The sequence below is a fragment of the Siphateles boraxobius genome, unplaced genomic scaffold (assembly GCF_051911475.1).
Source record: "Siphateles boraxobius isolate OS27281-9 unplaced genomic scaffold, OSU_SipBor_1 130, whole genome shotgun sequence".
Taxonomy (NCBI): domain Eukaryota; kingdom Metazoa; phylum Chordata; class Actinopteri; order Cypriniformes; family Leuciscidae; genus Siphateles; species Siphateles boraxobius.
The window spans coordinates 38,314,210-38,335,882 of record NW_027508734.1 but is presented as its reverse complement, the minus strand read 5'-3'; the positions used below and the strand labels follow the sequence as shown (position 1 = coordinate 38,335,882).

The following is a 21,673-nucleotide window of genomic DNA, read 5'->3' as shown; positions in this document are numbered from 1 at the left end:
TCACCTGTCGATGTAGGAAGACCACTGATCCAAGCAGCCGCCAGGTTCCTCCCTGTCGATCCACATGCAGCATTCGCAAGATCTGAAGGAAGCGGACTCCTCTGTAAACAACATCATGTCATGACTTCAATACAGGAAAGTTACAGTACATCTAAGCCTGCTTAATCCTGTACCACAAGGGACAAAGAGACTTCAGTGACTTGTATATTAAAACATTAACCTTACCTTACAGCAGAGGTGGCAAAAACCTGACCATTAGAGCCAACTACCAATACAATAATGGAGGCCACCACCACAATCAGGTCTAGAAAAATAAAAACAAGCAAACATGTCAATAGCAACAACAGAAGTTTAAAACAACACTACTTTTATGAATGCACCAGAAAATACAAAATAGGGCATTTAGAAAATTCACTCACACACTCACCAATAACAGAGATGGGCTTTCGAGCAAAGCGAAGCCTGCCCAGAATTCCCACATATTTACTCCGGCATCCTGCTGACCACAGACGTACCACGTACTCCACACCAAAGAACACTACCAGCACAAATTCCTGCAGAATGAAAGAGACAGACACACTCTGCTTACACAAAAGAGCACTAAAAGCATATCATAGTGATATTATGTGCTCATGACAATGAGAAATGATTTAGCTGAAACATAATGTGAGATTTACTAGAACATAACAATGTAAGTATAAAGAGCTAATTGATTCGACTGAGACATAATGTAAAATTCTGTGCTATAATACAACTCTGTAAGTATAGAGAAGTAATTTATTTGAGCAATGAGATGTCTGCTTTGAGAATGGATTTAACAATAAAGCTTTATTGTGTGGAAAATGAGAATGGCTGTCATTGTGGAGCTCCTTGGATAGATATTCCTCATGAGCAATATATTGCCTTTTAAAATATTTATGAGGTATGTCTAGAACAAAATCCTCCACTGTTCTCTGTGCACCTATTGCAACTTGATGCTGCAATCCCATGACCGAGATATATAATGACAGCTCTATGGACAAAGAATCCATTGAATTCACCATATTTGTAGTTTGCTTGGGACAAAAGATTATAAATTATTTGGCCATGCATCATTTGGAATGTAGTTTGCAATGCATAAAGCACAATAATAGTATACATGGGATGCATGTAACAGATGCATATTAAGAATTCACAGCCCTGACACAGGGTTGTGTGAAAACACACACGGGTGGTTCATGGTCATGGCCAACAACAGCAGTTGCCCTTGTCTCCTGCTTAAAGAGAAGAAAACAAAAGAAGGCTGAGAGTCCGCTGAGCGCAGGCCCTTTGAGAGCTGCGAGGAACCAGACATGTATGAGTTATGAGGCTGGCCGTGAAGCCCTCTGTCACATAAGCAGTCTGGAGAGCTGGATCCAGGTCTGAGAAGAGGCTAAGAAGGAGCTTGGTCAGCTGCCTAGGGACGGATCCTGGCACAGAGCCGGCCAGTTCGCTTGCCTAGCCTGTCTAAAGCGCCTCCAAAATGAAATGAAATTACAGGCACTGCCCTATCCTGTGGGAACAGACAGAACATGAGAGGTGGAAAAAGTGAGTCGAACGAGCAGAGGTCACAGCACAGGAAAGAGGCTGCACACAACTAGACTGAAAGTAGGCCAACTCACTGTCTACAATGTCAAATACAATTTAACATTGTTTTAGGAATATTTTAGGAACAATAATCAGCTATAATATATGGCCTTAAAAAAAATCTGTTTTTCTTTGTTCATGCTTTTCTGCTGCCATGGTTTTTGATTTGCCCTCATGTGTCTCACCTGTGTGTTGTTAGTTATCTTGTTCAGTCCTATGGTTTTCCCTGTGTATATATAGCTCTATTTTTGTTTTAGGGTACGTTTACACGACAACAATATGCTTAAAACAGAGAAGTTTTTCCTTTGAGTTTTCTGCGTACAAACGACACCATTGTCAAAACGATCCCCATTCCCACGGATCCGCGAAAACGACTAAAACGCTGTATTCTGCCGCCAAGCCATAAGATGGCGATGAAACACTATAGATTGAACACGCATGTGCATGACATCATAGTTTTCAGAGATCCACGTTTTTTTATTTGTTTACAAGGAGACCGTTTTCAAAAACTTGCACTCTGAAATCCGTATTCAAAAGTTTGCCTTTTCAGGCACCCAAAACGACGTTGTTGTGTAAATGAACGGCCAAAACGCAAGTGGTTGTTTCCTGTGTTTTGTTTCATTTATTGATTAAATAACCGCATGCGATTAGATCCTGCCTCAACCCATTACTGACACTATGTACTTAACAATTTGATACAATATACTAATATTGTATCAAATGGTTAATAATTTGATGCAATACACTAACCCCTAATCTTAAAGCTACCCTTATACTATTTAGAATATTTAAAAAAAAAAGTAAAAAAAAAAATGTTTTCAGACATTCTAACTACATGTCAGATTAGCAAGGCACATTTTGTTGTCTCCGTGCTCCGGGTTTCTCTGTGCTATCTAATTAAATCTAGGCTTGTGATCACACTGACCAGCTGGCAAATGAAAGGTCTGGGTCGACGGCCAGTGGGCGACAGAGGCCATGGGATCAGTTTTGGGGAGGGGTTGTATAGGGAGAGAGGAAACAGGACCCCAGATGCAAGGGCCTCTCTCAGTTACCATGGCAATCAGATATCCCATCCAAAACGCAGCTGGAATGCGGTCGCTATGGGTGAGCAGAGGAAGGGTTCACTGTAATAACAGCAAGGGTCAGTTGACCCTTGTCCTCAATCTTATAAGATTACATTAAATATTAAAAATGGACTTACTATGAAGCATGTGATTTGGCATTGAGTGACTTTTTCTGCTCCAGCCTTTTGTGCTCTAGCCAAAGCAAACACTTGAAGTCTGATAATAAATAATAGCATTAACTAACCCCTATTGAAAAGAAATATATTGTTGGTGTGAAAGTGGGAATTTGAAAGGAACTAATGTGTTTTAAAGGGATAGTTCACCCACAAATGAAAATTCTGGCATCATGTTGTTCCAAACCTGTATGAATTTCTTTCTTCTGCAGAACACAAAAGATAATATTCTAAAGAATGTGGATAACCCCCACCCCACAATTTATGTTCCACAGAAGAACTCAAAGAACTCATGTATTTCTTATTTTTATTTTTTTTTGCCAACATTATGGGGGAAACATTTCTTTTGTATGTTCAGAAACAATAAAAAAAGAACTTTACATAACCGTCCAAATAAAATGTTTCATGAACGATGTATGAATAATGTGTTTGTGCTAACATTTTGAGAACATTATTAAAGACCAGGGTCCAGATTCACAAAAATCTACTTAAGAAAGAAGTTAAAGGGCTATTTCACTCAAATATTAAAATTCTTTCATCAATTACTCACCCTAATTGTCGTTCCAAGCCGTAAGACTTTTGTTCATCTTCGGAACACAAATGTCATTACTTACTAACCCTCATGTTGTTCCAAACCTATATGAAAAAAATACTACGGAAGTCAATGGGTGCCGTCAACTGTCTGGTTACCAACATTCTTTAAAATATCTTCTTTTGTGTTCAACAGAAGAAAGAAACTCATTTAGGTTTGGAACGACATGAGGGTGAGTAACTGCTAACATCATTTTCATTTTTGGGTGAACTATTTAACTATTCTGACTGAAACGTTACACATTAAAACATTGTTTGAAAAGGTACACAGTTTTATCTGTAATAATTGTGTGTGACAGGCCTTTACATGCTGTCACACACAACAGAAAGGCATTAGCTACTGTGTTGAGGGAGGGTAACTGACTAGATGCAGTGTCTTATCAGTGCAAATGAGATACAGTTGATTTGTCCAAACACTCTGAGCACCACAGCGTTAGAAATGAACATTTAAAACTGTGTGGGTTCACCTCATAACAGTGAATATTCCTTCACGCAAATAATCACAAAAATGTGCTTTTAGAAAGCTAAAATGCACTGGATAATGCTTAGTTTCTGTTAGCTGCTCGAATCACAAAAAGCCCAAAAGCTCTTTTGAACCAGGGTTAAAACATTACAGCAAATTGTTAAAATACAGCAATAAATGCTCATTACATATTCATGGTGCTTTCAAATAGAAAACATTTCATCATTATAGAGGCTTTTGTTCGTTTTCAGTTTTATTAGCCATTCATGGTGGGCCTTGGTTAACACTGACAAAGAGAGAGACATCTGTGTTCTGTCTAATTAGGGGAGGGTTATATCTGTAACTGATAATTGCCTGGAGAAGGAGTTAGCACCCCGTGGCAGGACTACTGTCCTCGCAACACCTAGAGACTGAGCTTGAGGATGTGTTAGCACACTTAGCATATGGAGGACGTTTGGTGACAGCTATGACACTTTTTGGGGGACAGGGAAGCATGTGAGATCAGAATCCTCGGGTGAGGGATTTCTCAGTGCGTGTGGTGTCGAGTCAGTCTAGTGTCCTGTGTGACTTCCAGCACCCGTGTGTGGCGTAACGTCCTGTGTGACTTCTGTCGCCTACCACTGCTGGGCAGGTAATGATCAACCTCGGAGGCTTCACCCCAGAAGTGTGACAAGCACAGTAGTTTTTCTCTTCACAGAATAGCCTCAGTTAATACGTGTCAGCAGCATGTGTGTTACTGTAAGTGGTGCTAATGTGGAGTAGATCTCCTTGCTCACAGTGAAATAATGTCATGCTAATATAGATTAACAGGGCCTATCAAGACTATTAATGGCTGACACTGGAAAAAGTGTTGAACAATTGATCTAAGTTAATGATTAATTTGCACTTAGTAAGATTTGCCTGATAAGCTTTAGCTTAATTTACATAAGCACCTACTCAAAGTAAAAAAAGAAGAGAATTTTGGGATCTTAACCATGATATCCTACCTCTGCTATACCAGTAGAAAGGGGGTAAATTATGCATTTTATCTAGTGATTTGTTCAAAAATACATAAAAAAATTAAATGTGTAATTTTTTTTTTAATTTCTGAATTCAAATTTATTTTATTAATATTTATTTTGGGGCTTGCACTGTTCTGGTGTCATAAATCAAGAAAGCCAATAATTTTATTTCCCAACAAAATGCTCCACTGCTAATTAATATACAAAACCTCTTTGTCCGTTAAATCAAAGTCATGTGGTTCAACAAACAGAAATTATATCAAAGAGAGGATCCTTGTAAACTGTGTCAAAATCAATAAATCGGTTAAAATATCTGATGATTTGACTTTTTTTATGTTGAGGGTTCACAAAAAAAAAACGTGATTATTTTTTTTACAATGAAAAAATATATTTAAAAGGATAAATAATAATTAGATAACACGTTAGAACATTGTTCAGTCTTTAATGAATAACAACACAGGAACAAATGAGGAACGCAATATTAACATTCTAATAGTAACAATTAACTATGATTAACAAATCCATAACACTGCTCAGTTGAATGCAGTAGTTTACTATTAACTAATCAATAAAAACTACTATTATTTAATTTCTCTCAGATAACTACTATATACAGGTTCATAATCAATGTGAATAATGCATAATTTATGCTTAATTGATCATGGTAAGCCACTAGTAATGACTCAAGTATCACCAAATCCTTCAGAAGAAATTACTAATAATTTGTATCAGTATTCTAAAGTGAAAATCCTGATCACTCCTTAATATTGACTGAAGTCAATGTAAGATTTAGAGGTTTTTGTAACGTTTTGGATAGTAACTGCTTCTAAAGTTTTTACTTCAGAATTAATTATACATTATGCATTATTCACATTAATTTTGAATCTGTATTGTTAGTAGTCCTCTGTGAGGTATGAAAAAAATAGTAGTTACTGATTAGCTAATTATAGTGATCTAACTCATTCAACTGAGCGCTACTATTACTAAATATTAATCTGTGTTTCTTGTATAGTAGTTACTAGAATGTTAATATTGCATTACTCATTTATTCCTTTGTAGTTATTCATTTATGATGGAACAGTATTATAAAGTGTTACCAATAATTATGTGGTAACACCATATGAAATTTCCCACATGAAAACAAAGACTATATCACAAAGAACTTGGTACATGTGATTAAATACTAGATTTTTTTTATGTTTATATGTTATGCTTATATGTTTGTGACCCATAAACATCTTATGTGCTGTAAACAAATCATCAATTTTGACCATGGTTTCGCGAGCAGTTTGTCTTGAAAAGCTGTAGAAAGGGGCAAGTCTGCTTTTGTTTGCCTCAACAGCTGTGAGACGCAATGTAGAGGGCCGTGCCTCATTAAAATAGGGTGTGAACGTGGGGGGTAGGGATGACATGGTGATTGGAGTGTTCTACTTCCTGTGAGAACATCCTGCTCCCTCAAGTGACTGTAGTATCTACCCATGCTAAAAGTATGCTATTTGATTTCGGATGATTGTTTTTTAAGTCACTACAGACAACACCTGTTGTAAGCTTGGTTAAGCTCAGGACTGCAGTAGCCGGATAGCTAATCCGAAAGGGCCTTTTCTGCATCAAACCCTAGACTAATGAACAATTTAATGAACATGAAGCATAGATTTAATCCCATTACCCGGTGGTCGGATTGACATCTGACATGCAGTCATTGGGTTATAATCTCTATCCCTCCCTTTCTCCTTTTTCTGCCATCCTTAGACAATTGATTCTCTTTTGTCTCTGTTCCTCGACCTGTTAACAGGCAGCCTAAGCTTGCAAACAGGCATATTGCATGGGGAGCATTGGCTAATATGCACATATGGCATTGAGGCTCTGGACCTTCGACAAAAATGCTATCTATTGTTTTTGAGGATGGTATTGATTATGTTCATATTTAACATAGCCTCTGTCAGGAGAAAATGCTTCGGCGAGCACATTAATTACTCGACAGGCTGTGATCTGAATATTGATCAAAACAAAGCCTCAGATGCGCTAACAAGGCCTGAAGCAATTAATGCTTAGCAGAAACACTGCTATGGATTATTGAACAAAGTAAACGGAATGATTTGAGAACGCCAGCTCAAGCTGCCATTCTAGACAACAGAACACCTTCATCTTCTGTGAATTGAGCTGCCTGTGTGATATGGACTTTTGCAGTATCTGTTTGCTGAGAGAGTTATCAGGCCTTGAATTCATTAAGGCAGTGTTAGTACTTAAAGCGAGGAGTGTAAGGAGGGCTGCCCAAGAAAATCTCACTCACTTTTGCACATTTAAATCTGCATTTCACCTCCCCTTTCTCCTTGGATTAGCCAGTTTTGAATGGCAAAGAGCAAGATTATCAGTGAATAGCAACTCGTCCTTAAAACATATGATCTCAGAAGACCTGGAATAGGGCACACGGATAGTTACTGTGCTTTTTGGATCTTGTGTTCCACAGATAAAAAGGTGAGTAAATGATGACAGTTTAAATTTTTGGAAGAGTTCTTCTATATATATATATATATATATATATATATATATATATATATATATATATATATATATATATATATATATATATAATTATAAAGCAATAAAGGCATTAACCACTGCTAAAATGATTGGCTCCATTGTATTAAATGGTTTTTTTCTTTGTCTTTGAACTTGCTATAGAAATGAACAGAAATAATGTGTGTTTTTTTTTCTACATTAGATGGGGCAAAAAATGTAAAGCCACTGCATCAAATGGAACATGCAAAATGATGAACTGCTGCCCTCTGCTGGATAAAACCAAGGGCAAAGAACACTACGGAGAACAAGCTAAACAATGAGCTACACCAAGAGGCTATGTTAAATTTGAACATAAAATCTATATCATCTTCAAAAACAATAGCTATCATTTGTGTCAAAGGTCCATAGCCTCAATGACATATGTCCAGTCAAAGTTGGCAATATTTCCACATGCAATATGCCTGTTTACAGGTCAGAAAACAGACATTTTAATCAATTGTCCAAGGCCACCAGGTATTATAAACCTTAAAAAGCAGCACAATAATTTAGTTTCATATAAAACATTTTTTTAACACTGTAAGTCTAAAGCAGTGGGACTCACCGCCCAGAATAGTGTTGTATTAGCCAGTGTTTGATACTCATCAATGGTGGACAGCACACTGAGGATCAGGCAAGAAAGCACAATGAGGAATCTGCAGGGGGAGAGGAAGAAATGTCAATATGCCATTTTAACATTTAAATACTAAAATGTGTGTGTGTGTGTGTCTGGTCCTATTAAACCCTATGTTATGGGGACAAAATGCCCCCACAAAGATGTCAGTATCAAAAATATTGTCCTCGTGGGGACATTTTTGGTCCCCATGAGAAAATCAGCAGATGATAGTGAGATTTTTTTTGTTTTTAAATGTATTTAAAAAAAAAAATCAATAGATACTTTCTTCGTCCCTCTTTAGTTTAGGGTGCAATTCGCAACTACATTCTTAACCAATTAACTACAACTTTTGCCTAAATAAACTTTTAATTACTGCTTATTGATATTTATCAAAATGTTAAGTATAGGTATGGGGTATAGATTAAGGGTTGTAGATTAAGGTCATGCAGAAAAAGGCATTAATATGTGCTCTATAAGTACTAATAAAAAAAAATTGTTTTGTTTTGTCTGTTCAAAGAAATCAGAACATGCCAAAAATATATTCTAAAAAGGGTTCAGTTTCTAAACCTTTTCAGAATCTACAGTAATAATGTAGATTAAACACATCACAGCACGGTCATCATGTGTTGTGTATACTCTCAGTCTAAACCAACAAAGTTGTAACTTCTGAGACAAAAAAAAAGTTATTTTGGAGAAAAAAGAGAGACAACTATGCAAATAGTATATTCTCATGTGCTTTAAACTTGTATTAATCATAATTTAGTAATCATAATTGCCACAATAAAGTAATCATAATTTCCAACAGCATATGAAGGAGAAGACAAAGACAGTTTTTTGGTACATCAGGTGTGAAAGTCATCTATTGATTTAATTAGGAATACATTTAATCTTGTAATTAAAAATGTGTTTTAATCTTCTCTGAAATGCACATCGCTAATATGTAGCAACAGCTATTTCTCCGTGTTTGTTTTTGGCAGTGATGCTTAACCCATTACAACTGCTCTATCAGCTCAATAATTCATCAGTCTGACTGCATTAACAATAAAAATGAAACACCAAGAGGTATGAAACCCAGCTGCCAGACAAACAGTGCCCAGCTGTTCCCTGTCATCACAAATTCAGAGGGAGGGACCAGAGAAGTAAGTAAACATACAAACATAACCGATGGCTGCCTGACAAATATCTATCTTATTATGCAATTATTACTGCTGAATGACCTTGAACCTGCCGCAAGCAGTCTGTGAGAGAAGTTACATGTCAATAAACATGCCACAGGCTACTGTACAATGCAACAAATAATTGATCTGCCAATCCGCAGTGGTTAGTCAGGGATAATAAACACAGCACAGCTCACAGCAATTAGAGATCAAATAAATAGAAAATAATCAGGGCAATGAGAAATCGTATTTTGATGACTGGGGCTAAACAGAATCAAATTTGCATGAGGCAATTGTAACTATTCATACCTGCAGAAACCACTCAAATTTATAATATTCAAACAGTTTTGATAAATTATATTTGGAATCCCTATAAATATTTGCCTCTTTACTGGTGTCTCTGGTATGTAGCTGTAGTAGTGTTCTGCAAACTAGTATTTATCAGAATTGTGGAGCATTCAGAATCAAATTCAGAATGCCTTTTAAATTCCAAATCAGTTCTATTATCATTTGAATTGAAGAAGCAAACAGGATGCAGAATTGCAATCCGAACTTGAGTGTAAGGAAGATGAGTTACTTTGAACACTGCATCTTAAATATTGGGCAGATAGATAAGTTACTTATAATGCATTCAAGGGATAGCAAACCCATTTTTTAAAACTCTGCTGTTTCAGCTACAGGAATTCTTGAAGTGAATTTCAAAGAAATATCATTTTGAACCAGAACATTAAAGTTTGTCAAGTTAAAGTTTGTCAAGTTAAAGTATTTTGTAAACATTAAAGTTTGTCAAGTTTGTCAAAGTTTTGAATTGTTTAAAAAGCCTTGAGGTTTGCCAGTATGAAACAAATAGATAGATAGATAGATAGATAGATAGATAGATAGATAGATAGATAGATAGATAGATAGATAGATAGATAGATAGATAGATAGATAGATAGATGTGTAGTAAAGATTACAGGAGAGGCATTTCATTTACGTACATTGCTGGGCAGAAAATAATAAAAATGTATGGAGCACAAATTCAGTTTTTCCAACAGCATGTGCACGTTCACAAACAAGGTTCACACTTTGACGATAAGTGCCTATCATATTTGCAGTCTTTGAAGCAGTGATAAGTATTTGCACATTCTTGGCTTACATACCCTGCCTCCTACACACACGCTTCCATAACACTTCCGTATTTAGGCGAGACTCCTCAATTTCCTGCTGCAGAATACAGTGTGGTCAAGTGGTCGACTAGTGCTCAAGGCCATACGCTAGCAAAGCAACTGGTGGGGATGAATTATGCACTGAGGAGCCCGGAGAGTCCAGTTGTGCCCTTAAGCGAGGCAATTAACCTCAATTTGCTCCATAGGGACCATCACAATATTAGTACACCGTAAATCACTTTGAATAAAGTGCATATGCTACATGACAAGCCACCAGTTAATTACAGACTAACCTCCAACCCTCAACCTCATGCTCATCATTCTTACAAACACATTAAACCAAAGTATCATTTAAATGATCCACAATCTTTTACAGTTTTTGTACAGTGATGCAGCATCTGACACCCTCACACTCAGATTCCAATGTTCTCTTGGCATCTCTGCCCAACACCACTGAGTCACAGGGTTACCAAACCCACAGGGCCCCTGCTGAACAGTCACCTCTGCAGCCAAGTTTAGCTGCCCGCTATCACCTCCTCTCCTGCTAGAGATATAGACCATGAAAGGTCCCAATGAGTTGAGTCGTTTTGACAATTACAAAACAGCTACATACTGCTGCAAAGGATCCTTTTTATTCATTACACTGTAATAATGATTCTTAGATCAGTTAATACTAGACAAAGCCATACAGCCAAAGATTGATTTACTTCATTTTGAGTTTTTTATTTTATTTACTTAGGCTACTATTACAAAATTATAGCCGTTTACAGAAGCTCAACTAATGCATCTCAAAGCTGCTTTTATAAAACAACATAATCTGATTGTTTTTATTTTATGGACTTTCAGCTTTTACTTTATTTTTAGTAAAGTGTAGTACATAAAGCAAGGCTTGGAGAGATAATTGGGATAAGGACATAACTCTCTGACTTGTGTCGAATCTAGGTTAAACCAAACCAACAAGAAATGTAAGTTAGGTAGATTAATGCAGTTTTTAAAGGGACATTGTGTAGGAATTTCTCCCATCTAGCGGTGAAATTGTATTTTGCATTCAAACGAATTGTGCTCTCCAGCGCCTCGCTTTTTCAAATGCGTGTTGCATCTACGGTAGCTGTTATGTGCCAAAAAGCTATGACAGGATGTCTTCTAATAGCACTTCCTCGAAACGAACGAAACCGCGTTGTGGAAACGCGTTGGCCTAGTACTTTTTGTCCCTCTCTGCCATGATAGTTTTTCAAAATGGCGGAACGCCTCCGTGGACCTACCCGTCACATGTATATAAAGATAATAAATTCTTTGTGTATGAGGATAAGTCAGATCATTGGCAGAGGTATTTGTACACCATTGAGGACATATTTATGAATAAAAATATTGATTTTAGATAATAAAATACCTAAAAAACCACACATTGTCCCTTTAAGTTTAAATAAAATGGTTAAGTTCCATTTTCCCTCTTCACTCTGTCACAGTTTAAGTCCAATGATGAAGAGGAAGGTACAAATAACGAGAGTCTATATTAAACATAAGCCAACAACTAGAGACAGTGTGCCATACATAAACAATACTGGAAAAAAGAATGAGTGAAGGTGAGGAACTTTAATACGCATGGTGATGAACTAAATAATGAACAGCTGTGATGATTACATGAATATCCATTGGAAACTGACTATGGCGGGAAAAGAGGAACAAAGCGACACAGGCAAACAGGTGATTAAAACAACTGATAAAAAAGGAAACCGAAACCAAGCATAACTGTGACAATATCATGCAATAGGGCATGATTAATTAATATAATTGCATTGTTTGACCACTTATTCAAAGCAACTTACATTGAATTTAAAGTACACCTTTTGTGTCATTTCGTGCGTTCCAAGGATTATGCTCTACTGTTTGAATTTCAGGAACTTGCTGTGTTTCATGTACCAAGTGTTGAGGTCACTGTGTGAGTGTTTATCACCTCACCAGTATTCATGTAATGAGTAGGCTACTCATGTGATTTCATCTCTTTAGTTCAGAACTACAAGCACATTGCTCTCTAAAGCCAGATTCACACGGTATGATTTTGGCCACGATTTGGCCGTCTGAGACAATTGTTGAAAATCCTAAAATATTCTTCTGATCCTAGGCCAAAATCTGAGAGTGGCTACTCTTATGACAACCATCAAATCAAAAAACAATATGAGTGCAGAACCTGATGACGCAATTACTGAGACAACAACAAACCACCACTTGCTCCACACACACATCATCTTCGTTTTTTTCCATTTTTCTTTTCAAGACAAGCTAGATCCAAATTAAAGCTAGAGATTGTTTTTTTTTGCTAGCCACGATTTCTATCCCGCATGTAAAAGCAGCTCACAGTCAATGAACGCATCACTGATTGATGTTGTAAAACTCCGGACGAGTATTCTTATGTCTTCTTCCATTTTTTTTTATGGGTCTTGACTGCTGTACAGTCTGACATGAATGACAACTGAGATCCTACTGTGTGACATGGCTTACAGGAGGGATAACGTTTGTACAGTCTGACAAGCAACAGTCTTAAAGCACTATTATAAATTGTACAGTGTGCACCCGGCTTAAGGCATGCAGTCATTTATGGACATTCCTCATAGATGTAGCACATAATACTACAACCCCAAATCAGAAAAAATTGGGACATTTTGTAAAATGCATTAAAATCAAGAATCTGTGATTTGTTAATTCTATTTAATTTGTTTTTAATTGACAAAAGTACAAAGAAAAGTTTTCAAATGTTTTCACTGACCAACATAATTGTATTTTGTAAATATGATCAAATTTTGAATTTGATGGCTGCAACACACCCCAAAAAAGTTGGGACAGAGACCAAATAAAAGTGAAAAGATTATCCAAATTAGATTATCCAACTCTTTTGAAACAGTCCACAATGAGCAGGTGAATTGGTAATAGTTGAGGGTATCATGTTTGGGTGTAAAAGTGCTTCTCAGTCTTTTTAAGCAAAGTGGGTCATCATAGCTCATCACTTTGTGCCAAATATCATGAGAGAATTGTCAAACAATTAAAAAAATCACATTTCTCAATGCAAGATTGCAAAGAATTTATGTCTTTCATCATCTTCCATACATAATATTGTCACAAGATTCAGGGAATCCAGAGAAATCTCAGTCTGTGTTGGGTAAGGCAGTAGACCTCTGTTGAATGTGAGTGACCTTTGAGCCCTCAGATGGCATTGCACAAGATACCATCATGCTAATCCGTTAAATACAGCCACATGTGCTCAGGAGTGATTTGGAAAACCGTTTTCACTGAACACAGTCTGACTCTGCATTAAGAAATGCCACTTGAATCTCTGTTACGCAAGGAGAAAGCTTTATATCAGTTCTATGTGGAGATGCCGGCGAGTTCTCTGGGCCTGAGCTCATCTCAGATGGTCTAGAAGACAGTGGGAATGTGTGCTGTGGTCAGATGAGTCCATGTTTCAGCTTGTTTTGGGAAAAAAATGGACATCAGGTTCTCAGTCCCAAAGACGAAAGGGACCAACCAGACTTTCACCAGCGACAGGTGCAAAAGCAAACATCTGTGCTGGTATTGAGGTGCATCATTACAAACGGCATGGGTAACTTGCATTATTGTGAAGGTACCAATGACATGGAGGCATATATTTGGATTGTACAGAGACAAAAACTGCCATAAAGATGACACCTTTCCTGGGAAGCAAGACAATGCCAGGCCTCATTCTGCACGTGCTAAAACTGAATAGTTTCTAGACACTCTGCACCATTGAAAGGATGTGCGTGCCTGTTTACTGCAGTCCAGATATGTCTCTTATGAAAAATGTATGACCCATTATGAAAAGGAGAATCAGGCAACGATGACCACAGACTGTTGAGCGGCTGTCTTGTATCAGACAAGATTGGGCAAATATTCCACTAGCAAAACTCCAACAATTAGTATCCTCAACTCTCAAATAATTAAAACGTGTAATTAAAAGGAAAGGTGAAGTGACACAGCGGTAAACATGTCTCTGTCCCAGCTTTTTTGGGGTGTGTTGCAGCCATCAAAATCAAAATTTGTACAAAATACAATTATGTTGGTCAGTGAAAACATTGGAAAACTTTTCTTTGTTCTTTTTGTCACTTAAAAAATGTTTAAATAGAATTCACAAATCGCAGATTCTTGAGTTTATTGCATTTTACAAAATGTCCCAACTTTTTCTGATCTGGGGTTGTAAAACAAATGTATAACCATGTAAATAAAGGAAACAATTTATAAAGACCCCTTCATAACTTATCATATACTTTAATATAAATGAATTTGATAAAAATTCAAGTAATTTTACATTTACTAACAATTACGTAGACAATAAAGTATATTCATTCCAAAGTCAAAAAAGCTTTGGCAGTTTTTTGGTATTACAAACACATTCACTTTCTTTAGTTTTCACTTAATACACCAGTATATTAATATTTAAAACCTCAATAGAAAAAAGAAAACTTCATGGAGTTTTATGTTGAAAATAAATGCAATAAACTGCAGTGCAATGAATTCATTTTGAAATATATATTTAATAAAATGTAGTTTTTGTATACTGAAGTGCTGCACTAAATACTGCAGCAATACTATTATCAAACATTTACTTGAAGAAGTGCCTCTTAAAACAGTAAAATTATGTTAAACATAAATAGGCGTAGGCTATTTCTTAATTTAAAAATATGGCATGGCGTTGTAGACTATTTCTCATTCTCTGTAACAATGAGAATAAAATACTCACACTGTAAAATGATACCCAAAGCATTTCCAACCCGATGGTCTCTCCAAGAAATTATATACACGTCCTTGAAAGAAGGACCTAGAGAGTGTGGGACGGGTTGCGCTGTACACGGACATGCGGGGATGGAGGTGAGATGCCTGGCGCTGAGTGATCACTGAGGTCCTGCCGAAGTGCACACTGTCATTTCGCATGTGCGGACTTTCGTTCATCTCCAGTTCTGCAGGTCCAATAGTCCATGATGGCTCTGACGCTGTACTGTGAGGTGGAGAGGTCATGCTGCTACCGAGTAGAGACTTCCACGCCTGATCTCTGCACACAGTTTAAAACTATAGAAACTTCTGATGTGACGGCAGCAGTGACAGCTGACTTGGTCCAGGTTGTCTTTATTCCTTGCTTCTTTTGCGCGTAAAACATGTAGAAAGCACTTTTTGCATCGCTTCATTCGTGTTTCATGTTGAACAGCAGCATCTGAGAGTGAAGTGCAGCTGGCAGAGAAGTCGGCAGCATAAGGACTGAAGCATCAGCAGCAGCACTTGACTGTGTCTACCACATGCATAAATACTCTTAACTCAACAGTGAGTGACGTACCAGGAAGCACATGTCATCGCCAACAAAGGTAAATTAGGGATTATGCTCAATATCAATATAGTGTATGAATAATTCTAGTGCGTCTCTGTAGACGGAATTCAATGCAATAAAAAAATACTATTCTAAAATTAATCTTAAATATACAATTTATAATATAAAAATATGATATTACAATATGAATATTAATTAGTCTTCTAGATAGAATAAAGGGTTGTAGCCTAATCTAGATTCTAGATGGAGTGGATCGCCCCCTCATGGGCAGCGCCATGTTGACATCACATGACCAGCTATGTCATGCAATTAACTGAGTTAGGCTACTAATAAAAATGTGTTCATTTATAAAACTTATAACCCCCCCCCAAGCTCACTACAGATAAACCCACATACCAGCTTTAACTAATAAAAGCACAAAACATCGTATTTTTTTATATATGAATCTAATAATTATGTATATGTACTACAAGATGGAGAAAGACATGGACAAAAAGTAGAAAAAAGATAGACTGCTTTATATAATAAAATGTATATATAGACCGTTTTAAATATTAGGCATTTATACAGATGTCAGAATAAAGTCAAAACTCTTGGTATTATTGGAATGATTGAGAGCCAGATGAACATTTAAAAAACTTTAGCAAGTAAAAAAAAAAGTTAGCGGGCATGTATGTTTGAACAAAGGTAAAGGTGCAGTTTCATTCAACATGACCTTGAATTGCTGCCTCACCCTTGAGATGTCAGGAAGGTATTGATTTACTGAGACGCAGGTTTCAAATACTGTCACATGGAAGTGAAGTGATGACAGATACTGTTGTCAAGTAGATATTAAGATAGGCCAGAGAGAAATGAAGGCAGAGATCATCTGAACATAGCTTATCCTCAAATACTTTCAGTAGGCCTACTACAGAGTGCAGACAATGACCAGACTTGCTATAAGGTCAGAGAACTTGATGATCTCTTCCTGTGGATGCTATTTAGAAATTGCTGTATGTGCTTTTTCAAAGTTGCATGAGAAGAATGACTGTGAGGCAGTGGTGTAAAATGCTGGAGTAAATGTAATTACAGTACTTAAGTATAGTTTTGGCTACTTTGTAGTTTGACTGAGTATAAAAGATATTAGAGATTGTTACTCTCCACTTTACTAAATTTTTGAATAAGTAGCTTATGTACTATTTACTCCAATACTTTAATGCAATCCATACATTTTGCTTGGCACCTAACTTTTTCTGCAGCAGTTTATTTCTGCTACAAAAGAAGCGATATCACCACCTTCATGGCATTAAAGGTACCATAACTTGTGTGTTTTGCACTAACTCATAGTGATGTAGTACTCGAGTCCAGTCTCGGACTCGAGTCCGGTCTCGAAACCGATTTCTGCTTTCTCGGACTCGTCTCGGACTTGTTCCTTCAAAGAGTCGGTCTTGACTCGGACTCGCCTCTTCAAAGACTCGGTCTTGACTCGGACTCGCCTCTTCAAAGACTCGGTCTTGACTCGGACTCGGCATAGGCGTAGGCGGTCTCGTCCCCATCACTAGTTATGGGGGAATAAAGTTTTAAAAGATACTGAATTCGAGTGTATTTTCAAAATATTTAAAATTGGGAAATATTGGAAAATGTTATAGCTAAGCCTACTAATTTAGACATGCCACTAGACAATTTTAATTTGCTCTGCATGTCCTAACTATGATTAAAAAAGTCAGGGTGGGCTTAACATGTTGATGACAGAGCAGCACTGTTGAAGCATTTTAGAAAAATAGGCAGAAGATGATGCATGTGGTAGGGATTTTTTAATGATAGTAAAAGCATAGTCCATATTAAGATGTTAAGACTGCTCCTCTAAACAATTCCCAATCTAGCTTAGTCTGTAGGCCTAACTGTTGATTATTAACTGGGGTGATATTAAATCATGAATATCAAAACTGACATGTCGATACAAAATCTGGACTCGGACTTGCTTCCTCAAAGACTCGGTCTTGACTCGGACTCGACTGTATTTAAAAAACAACGGACTCGGTCTCGACTCGGACTCGACCCTTCAAAGACTCGGTCTTGACTCGGACTCGACCCTTCAAAGACTCGGTCTTGACTCGGACTCGACCCTTCAAAGACTCGGTCTTGACTCGGACTCGGCAAAGGCGGTCTGGTCCCCATCACTACTAACTCACTCAAACTTGTCAACAATGCTACAAATGCAAGTGCATTAGCAGGTGGTGGCTGAATCGAATTTCATATCGTATTTCATATACGAGATGAGGACATGACTGCAGCTGGTTATGAGACAGATGACGTCCATTGAAAGTAGGCTTTGACTGTTTCATTTTACTTAACATTGCTTTAATTATTTGTTATATTGTTATATTGTTGAGACGTTTTTGAAGGACATGTGTTTACAAATGCCTTTTTTGAGCACTTGAGCTTAACTGATACTTGAGTGTTTGTTTAAAAGGCTGTTGTGTCGACCTTGATTTATTGCAATATTGAGGTGTTCAGTTTTATTTTTATTTTAGAAAATAATAATCGCTCTCCTCAGAAATCAACTGTTGAGGACTAGTACATCATTGAGCCTACATTCAATACGAGTAAAACACTTAAAGGGTACATCATGCTAAATCCACTTTTTTAGCCTGTAAATGCATTTTGTTGTATATTTGGAGTGTTTAAAAGTACAGAAAAGTTGAAATTAGTCTCTTCAGGTACTTCGTTGATATCTTTATATTCTGTTTTGGTCATATTTTTCAACCTGTTCCGATTTTTCTATTCTCTACGAAGTTTTTTGAACAAATATGTCACAGTATTTGCAGCGGAACTTCCAAATAAGGACATCGACTCCCGGCCCAACACTCCCGGCCCAACACAAATGGCAATTCGCCATTTTTATTTCTCCCTGCGATTTTGTAGTCCAAGCTCAAAAGTTACGAAGTTACAAGAGGGTAAGTCAAAATGTTCGGTTGTTGGATGTAGTAACCCACACGCTTCATTACACAGTCTCCCAGCATCAGAACCTCTTCGAAATGCCTGGTTGAGTTTTATTTTTCATGGAAATGTACATACAGAAATACATACTGGTGAGTATGAAGTGTCTCATTTGCATTTAAAGAGACCGCACCAAAACGAGTTGCTCTCAGACGCACATCAGAAAAGGGGTAGAAAAGGGGCCTGTGGAGCTATAATAATGAGGAATTCAGACCCAAGCATTGCAGTTCCGCTTGATATAGACCACAAATGTATGATTTATATGTAAAAATGAACGATTTAAAAGCATATGTCCCCTTTAAGTAGGCTACTGTTAAAATCAGATACTCTAAGACTTTAAATCAAGTAGGAATGGTGACTTGTAACTCGTAGTGGAGTCATTTTTGCTGTAAGGAATCTGTACTTTCGCACTTGAGTATGTTTTTCAGGTACTTTTTACACATCTGCTGTGAGGAAACAACTATGCTGTTCCATGTTGCATGCAGGTAGCTTTTGAAAAAGTAATGAGATGCATAACTGAGTCCAGTTTTAAAGCATGTTTACACGACAATAATATGCATGCACATGGCGTCACTGTTTTCACAAATTCACATTTTTGTAGTTTACACGGAGACGTCAATACAAAGTTTACGTTTTTAGTTGAAAACGTGTAAGTGGCCCCTTAGATTCCATATACCATGCATTTCAAATAGTCACCAAAGCTTAAGTCTTGCATCATACAAGCTCTGATTTTAGGAAAAAAAGTTTTGTAGAATTACATTGTTTTTAAAGTTTACCTGCATGCTTTAAAAGTGATGCAGGAAATGCCATTTGATTTAAGCACATTCAAGTTGGCAAACCATCTAGTGTTATTACATAATGATCTTTCTGAATGTGGCAAACTGTTTTTAAACTCGGCTGCAGTATTTTGCAATGTACAGCAGGGAGCAGCATTTTCACTGACCTTTCCTCTCTCCCTTGTCAAAACAGCAAAACATTATCAAATTTTACAATTCTGATCACCCACTGGCTTGATAAAGCTCTGTTTGAGTAGACACCTTTACATAAAGTAAATAAATTATTAGAATGGCATCACTGAAAACAGAATATGCCTTCATAGGTTACTAAAAATCTAAAGAAACAAAGGAGATCCTAAATGCTATCTCCTTCAATTGAAAAGCAACCCTTTTTCCACAGCCTAGATACATCCTGGAAATTTCTCGTATGGAACAGTAAGAAATGAACATTCATAAATGGGTTAGGCCTACTCACATACTGCTCTCTATACATACAGGCTCCAGATTATTTTATTTCTGTAAGGAAAAACTAAATTCACCTCATGCCTTTCCAGAATGCATTGGAATAACAGGATTTCTAGTGTAATCTGTTAACATTTACACCCCCCCCCCCCCCCCCCCCCCAAATGTCATTAACACAAATTAATGCAATAATTAATAAAGCAATGGAATGATGAACAATAGTTTTACATACTTATATGAATATTAATTTCTCTATATATACAGCTTGTCTTTGTTAATATTAATTTCTACATTACCAGATTTTTCACCAATTTGTTTAATACTGAACTGTTTATTGGTACTTTTCCTGACCTACTTTTTGCCCCCAAAGACCAAACATCAGTAATCTTAGCTAGAATGGTGATGTGATTCCCCTTGCCTGCAAGCATGACTTCAACACAGGCTGTGAGCTTTAATTGGGCCCATCTGCTTCTTGGATCCTCCACAGAGCCCTCTAATGGAGGTAAACTGAGGTTTTGGATCTAAATGGCAGAATATGGATCTGTAATGATCCATTTTGCTTGAGAGACAGGGAAGAATGACTATTTTTGTCTTTTATGTGGTTTGTTTTGATGTTTGGAGCAGATGCTAGTCTTACCTATGACTCCCTGCTGAAGAAAATAGCTGGCTGGTGAAATGTCATGAACACTTTCTTTATATGGTGGATTTAATGCAATGTTTTTGAGCACCGGACATACAATGAACTGTATCATAAAGCACCTATTGGGGTGCCTATTGATTGAGCCCTGCAGAGCTCAAATTCATTACAGCTGAAGTGGCTTTTGATAACTTGTTTTTATGTATTGCCTAGAAAAATGTTTCTCTCTAACTGAGTAGACTCTGTTGATTCCCTGCAACATGAAATTAACCATTGTCAACCTTAAATCGCATTGCCACTCTTCACTCCATCACACCCGGCCTAAGGGATTAAACCCCTTCGCTTTGCACGACTTTGTAAGCGTGGGTGTGTGTGTGGATGGCTGAGTTCTGCGGGAGTCTAAGGTAAAGGAAGCCGTGTTGAGCTCAGTGAAGTGAGAAAAAAAAATCACTGGATATTTTTATCCATAGTGCTGGATTGAAACAACTGGAATGGGCTGGAAGTGAATGTTGAACACATCTTCATGAGATAAAGAGATTCTGTTATAACTGATGAATGCCCAAGAGTATCTTTGATCAAGTTGGTGGGTTACTAACAGATCTTCTATCCTGAGAAGAACAAGTATATTTGCTTGGGAATTCAACGGTGTCTGACTTTTATGCCTGGAATCATTGATCTTCAATACATTTTATGTCAGATATGTCAATGATTGGCCGGGATAAAGTCCCTGGGGCGGTCCGTGAAGCTGTACAAAACCTTGAATAGGCACTGACTGAAAAGAGAGGATTCACTGCTGACATCAGGAATACTAATGTAGTTTTAGTTTTTTTAGTTTTTACACCTGCAATGAATTGGAGCACAATAGCTCTTCAGTGCGCCCTTGCTTGTCTGTCTTCTCATGGAGTGTAAGTGCTTCCACCTCTACTCACCTCTCAAATGTTGTCGAAGCAATAGACATCAAGACTAATGGCTTATAAACGCTCTTTTATCGACAAGTCACTGTGAAAAAAGGCACAAACGATGGTGACAAGTTAATGCATGGAAAGAAGTTGCATGGTTTCTCAGACCATTGTGAATAAATAAAATACATAAATAATCAAATGAAATGCAAACAAG

At 37.2% G+C, this 21,673-nt stretch overlaps 1 protein-coding gene across 1 annotated transcript in view; it reads right to left on the bottom strand.

The window, feature by feature from the left end:
* The window catches only part of kcnq1.1 (potassium voltage-gated channel, KQT-like subfamily, member 1.1), a 36,169-nt gene extending 20,456 nt beyond the window's left edge, over positions 1-15,713 (bottom strand). Inside the window, exons 1-5 of the mRNA XM_077229350.1 lie at positions 15,125-15,713; positions 8,019-8,109; positions 428-554; positions 226-304; positions 5-101 (exon numbers count right to left, since the gene is read on the bottom strand). Of these exons, the coding sequence (XP_077085465.1) occupies positions 5-101; positions 226-304; positions 428-554; positions 8,019-8,109; positions 15,125-15,399 (669 nt within the window). The 5' untranslated portion in view covers positions 15,400-15,713. The remainder of the gene's footprint in view (positions 1-4; positions 102-225; positions 305-427; positions 555-8,018; positions 8,110-15,124) is intronic.
* Between the last annotated feature and the right edge of the window lie 5,960 nt (positions 15,714-21,673).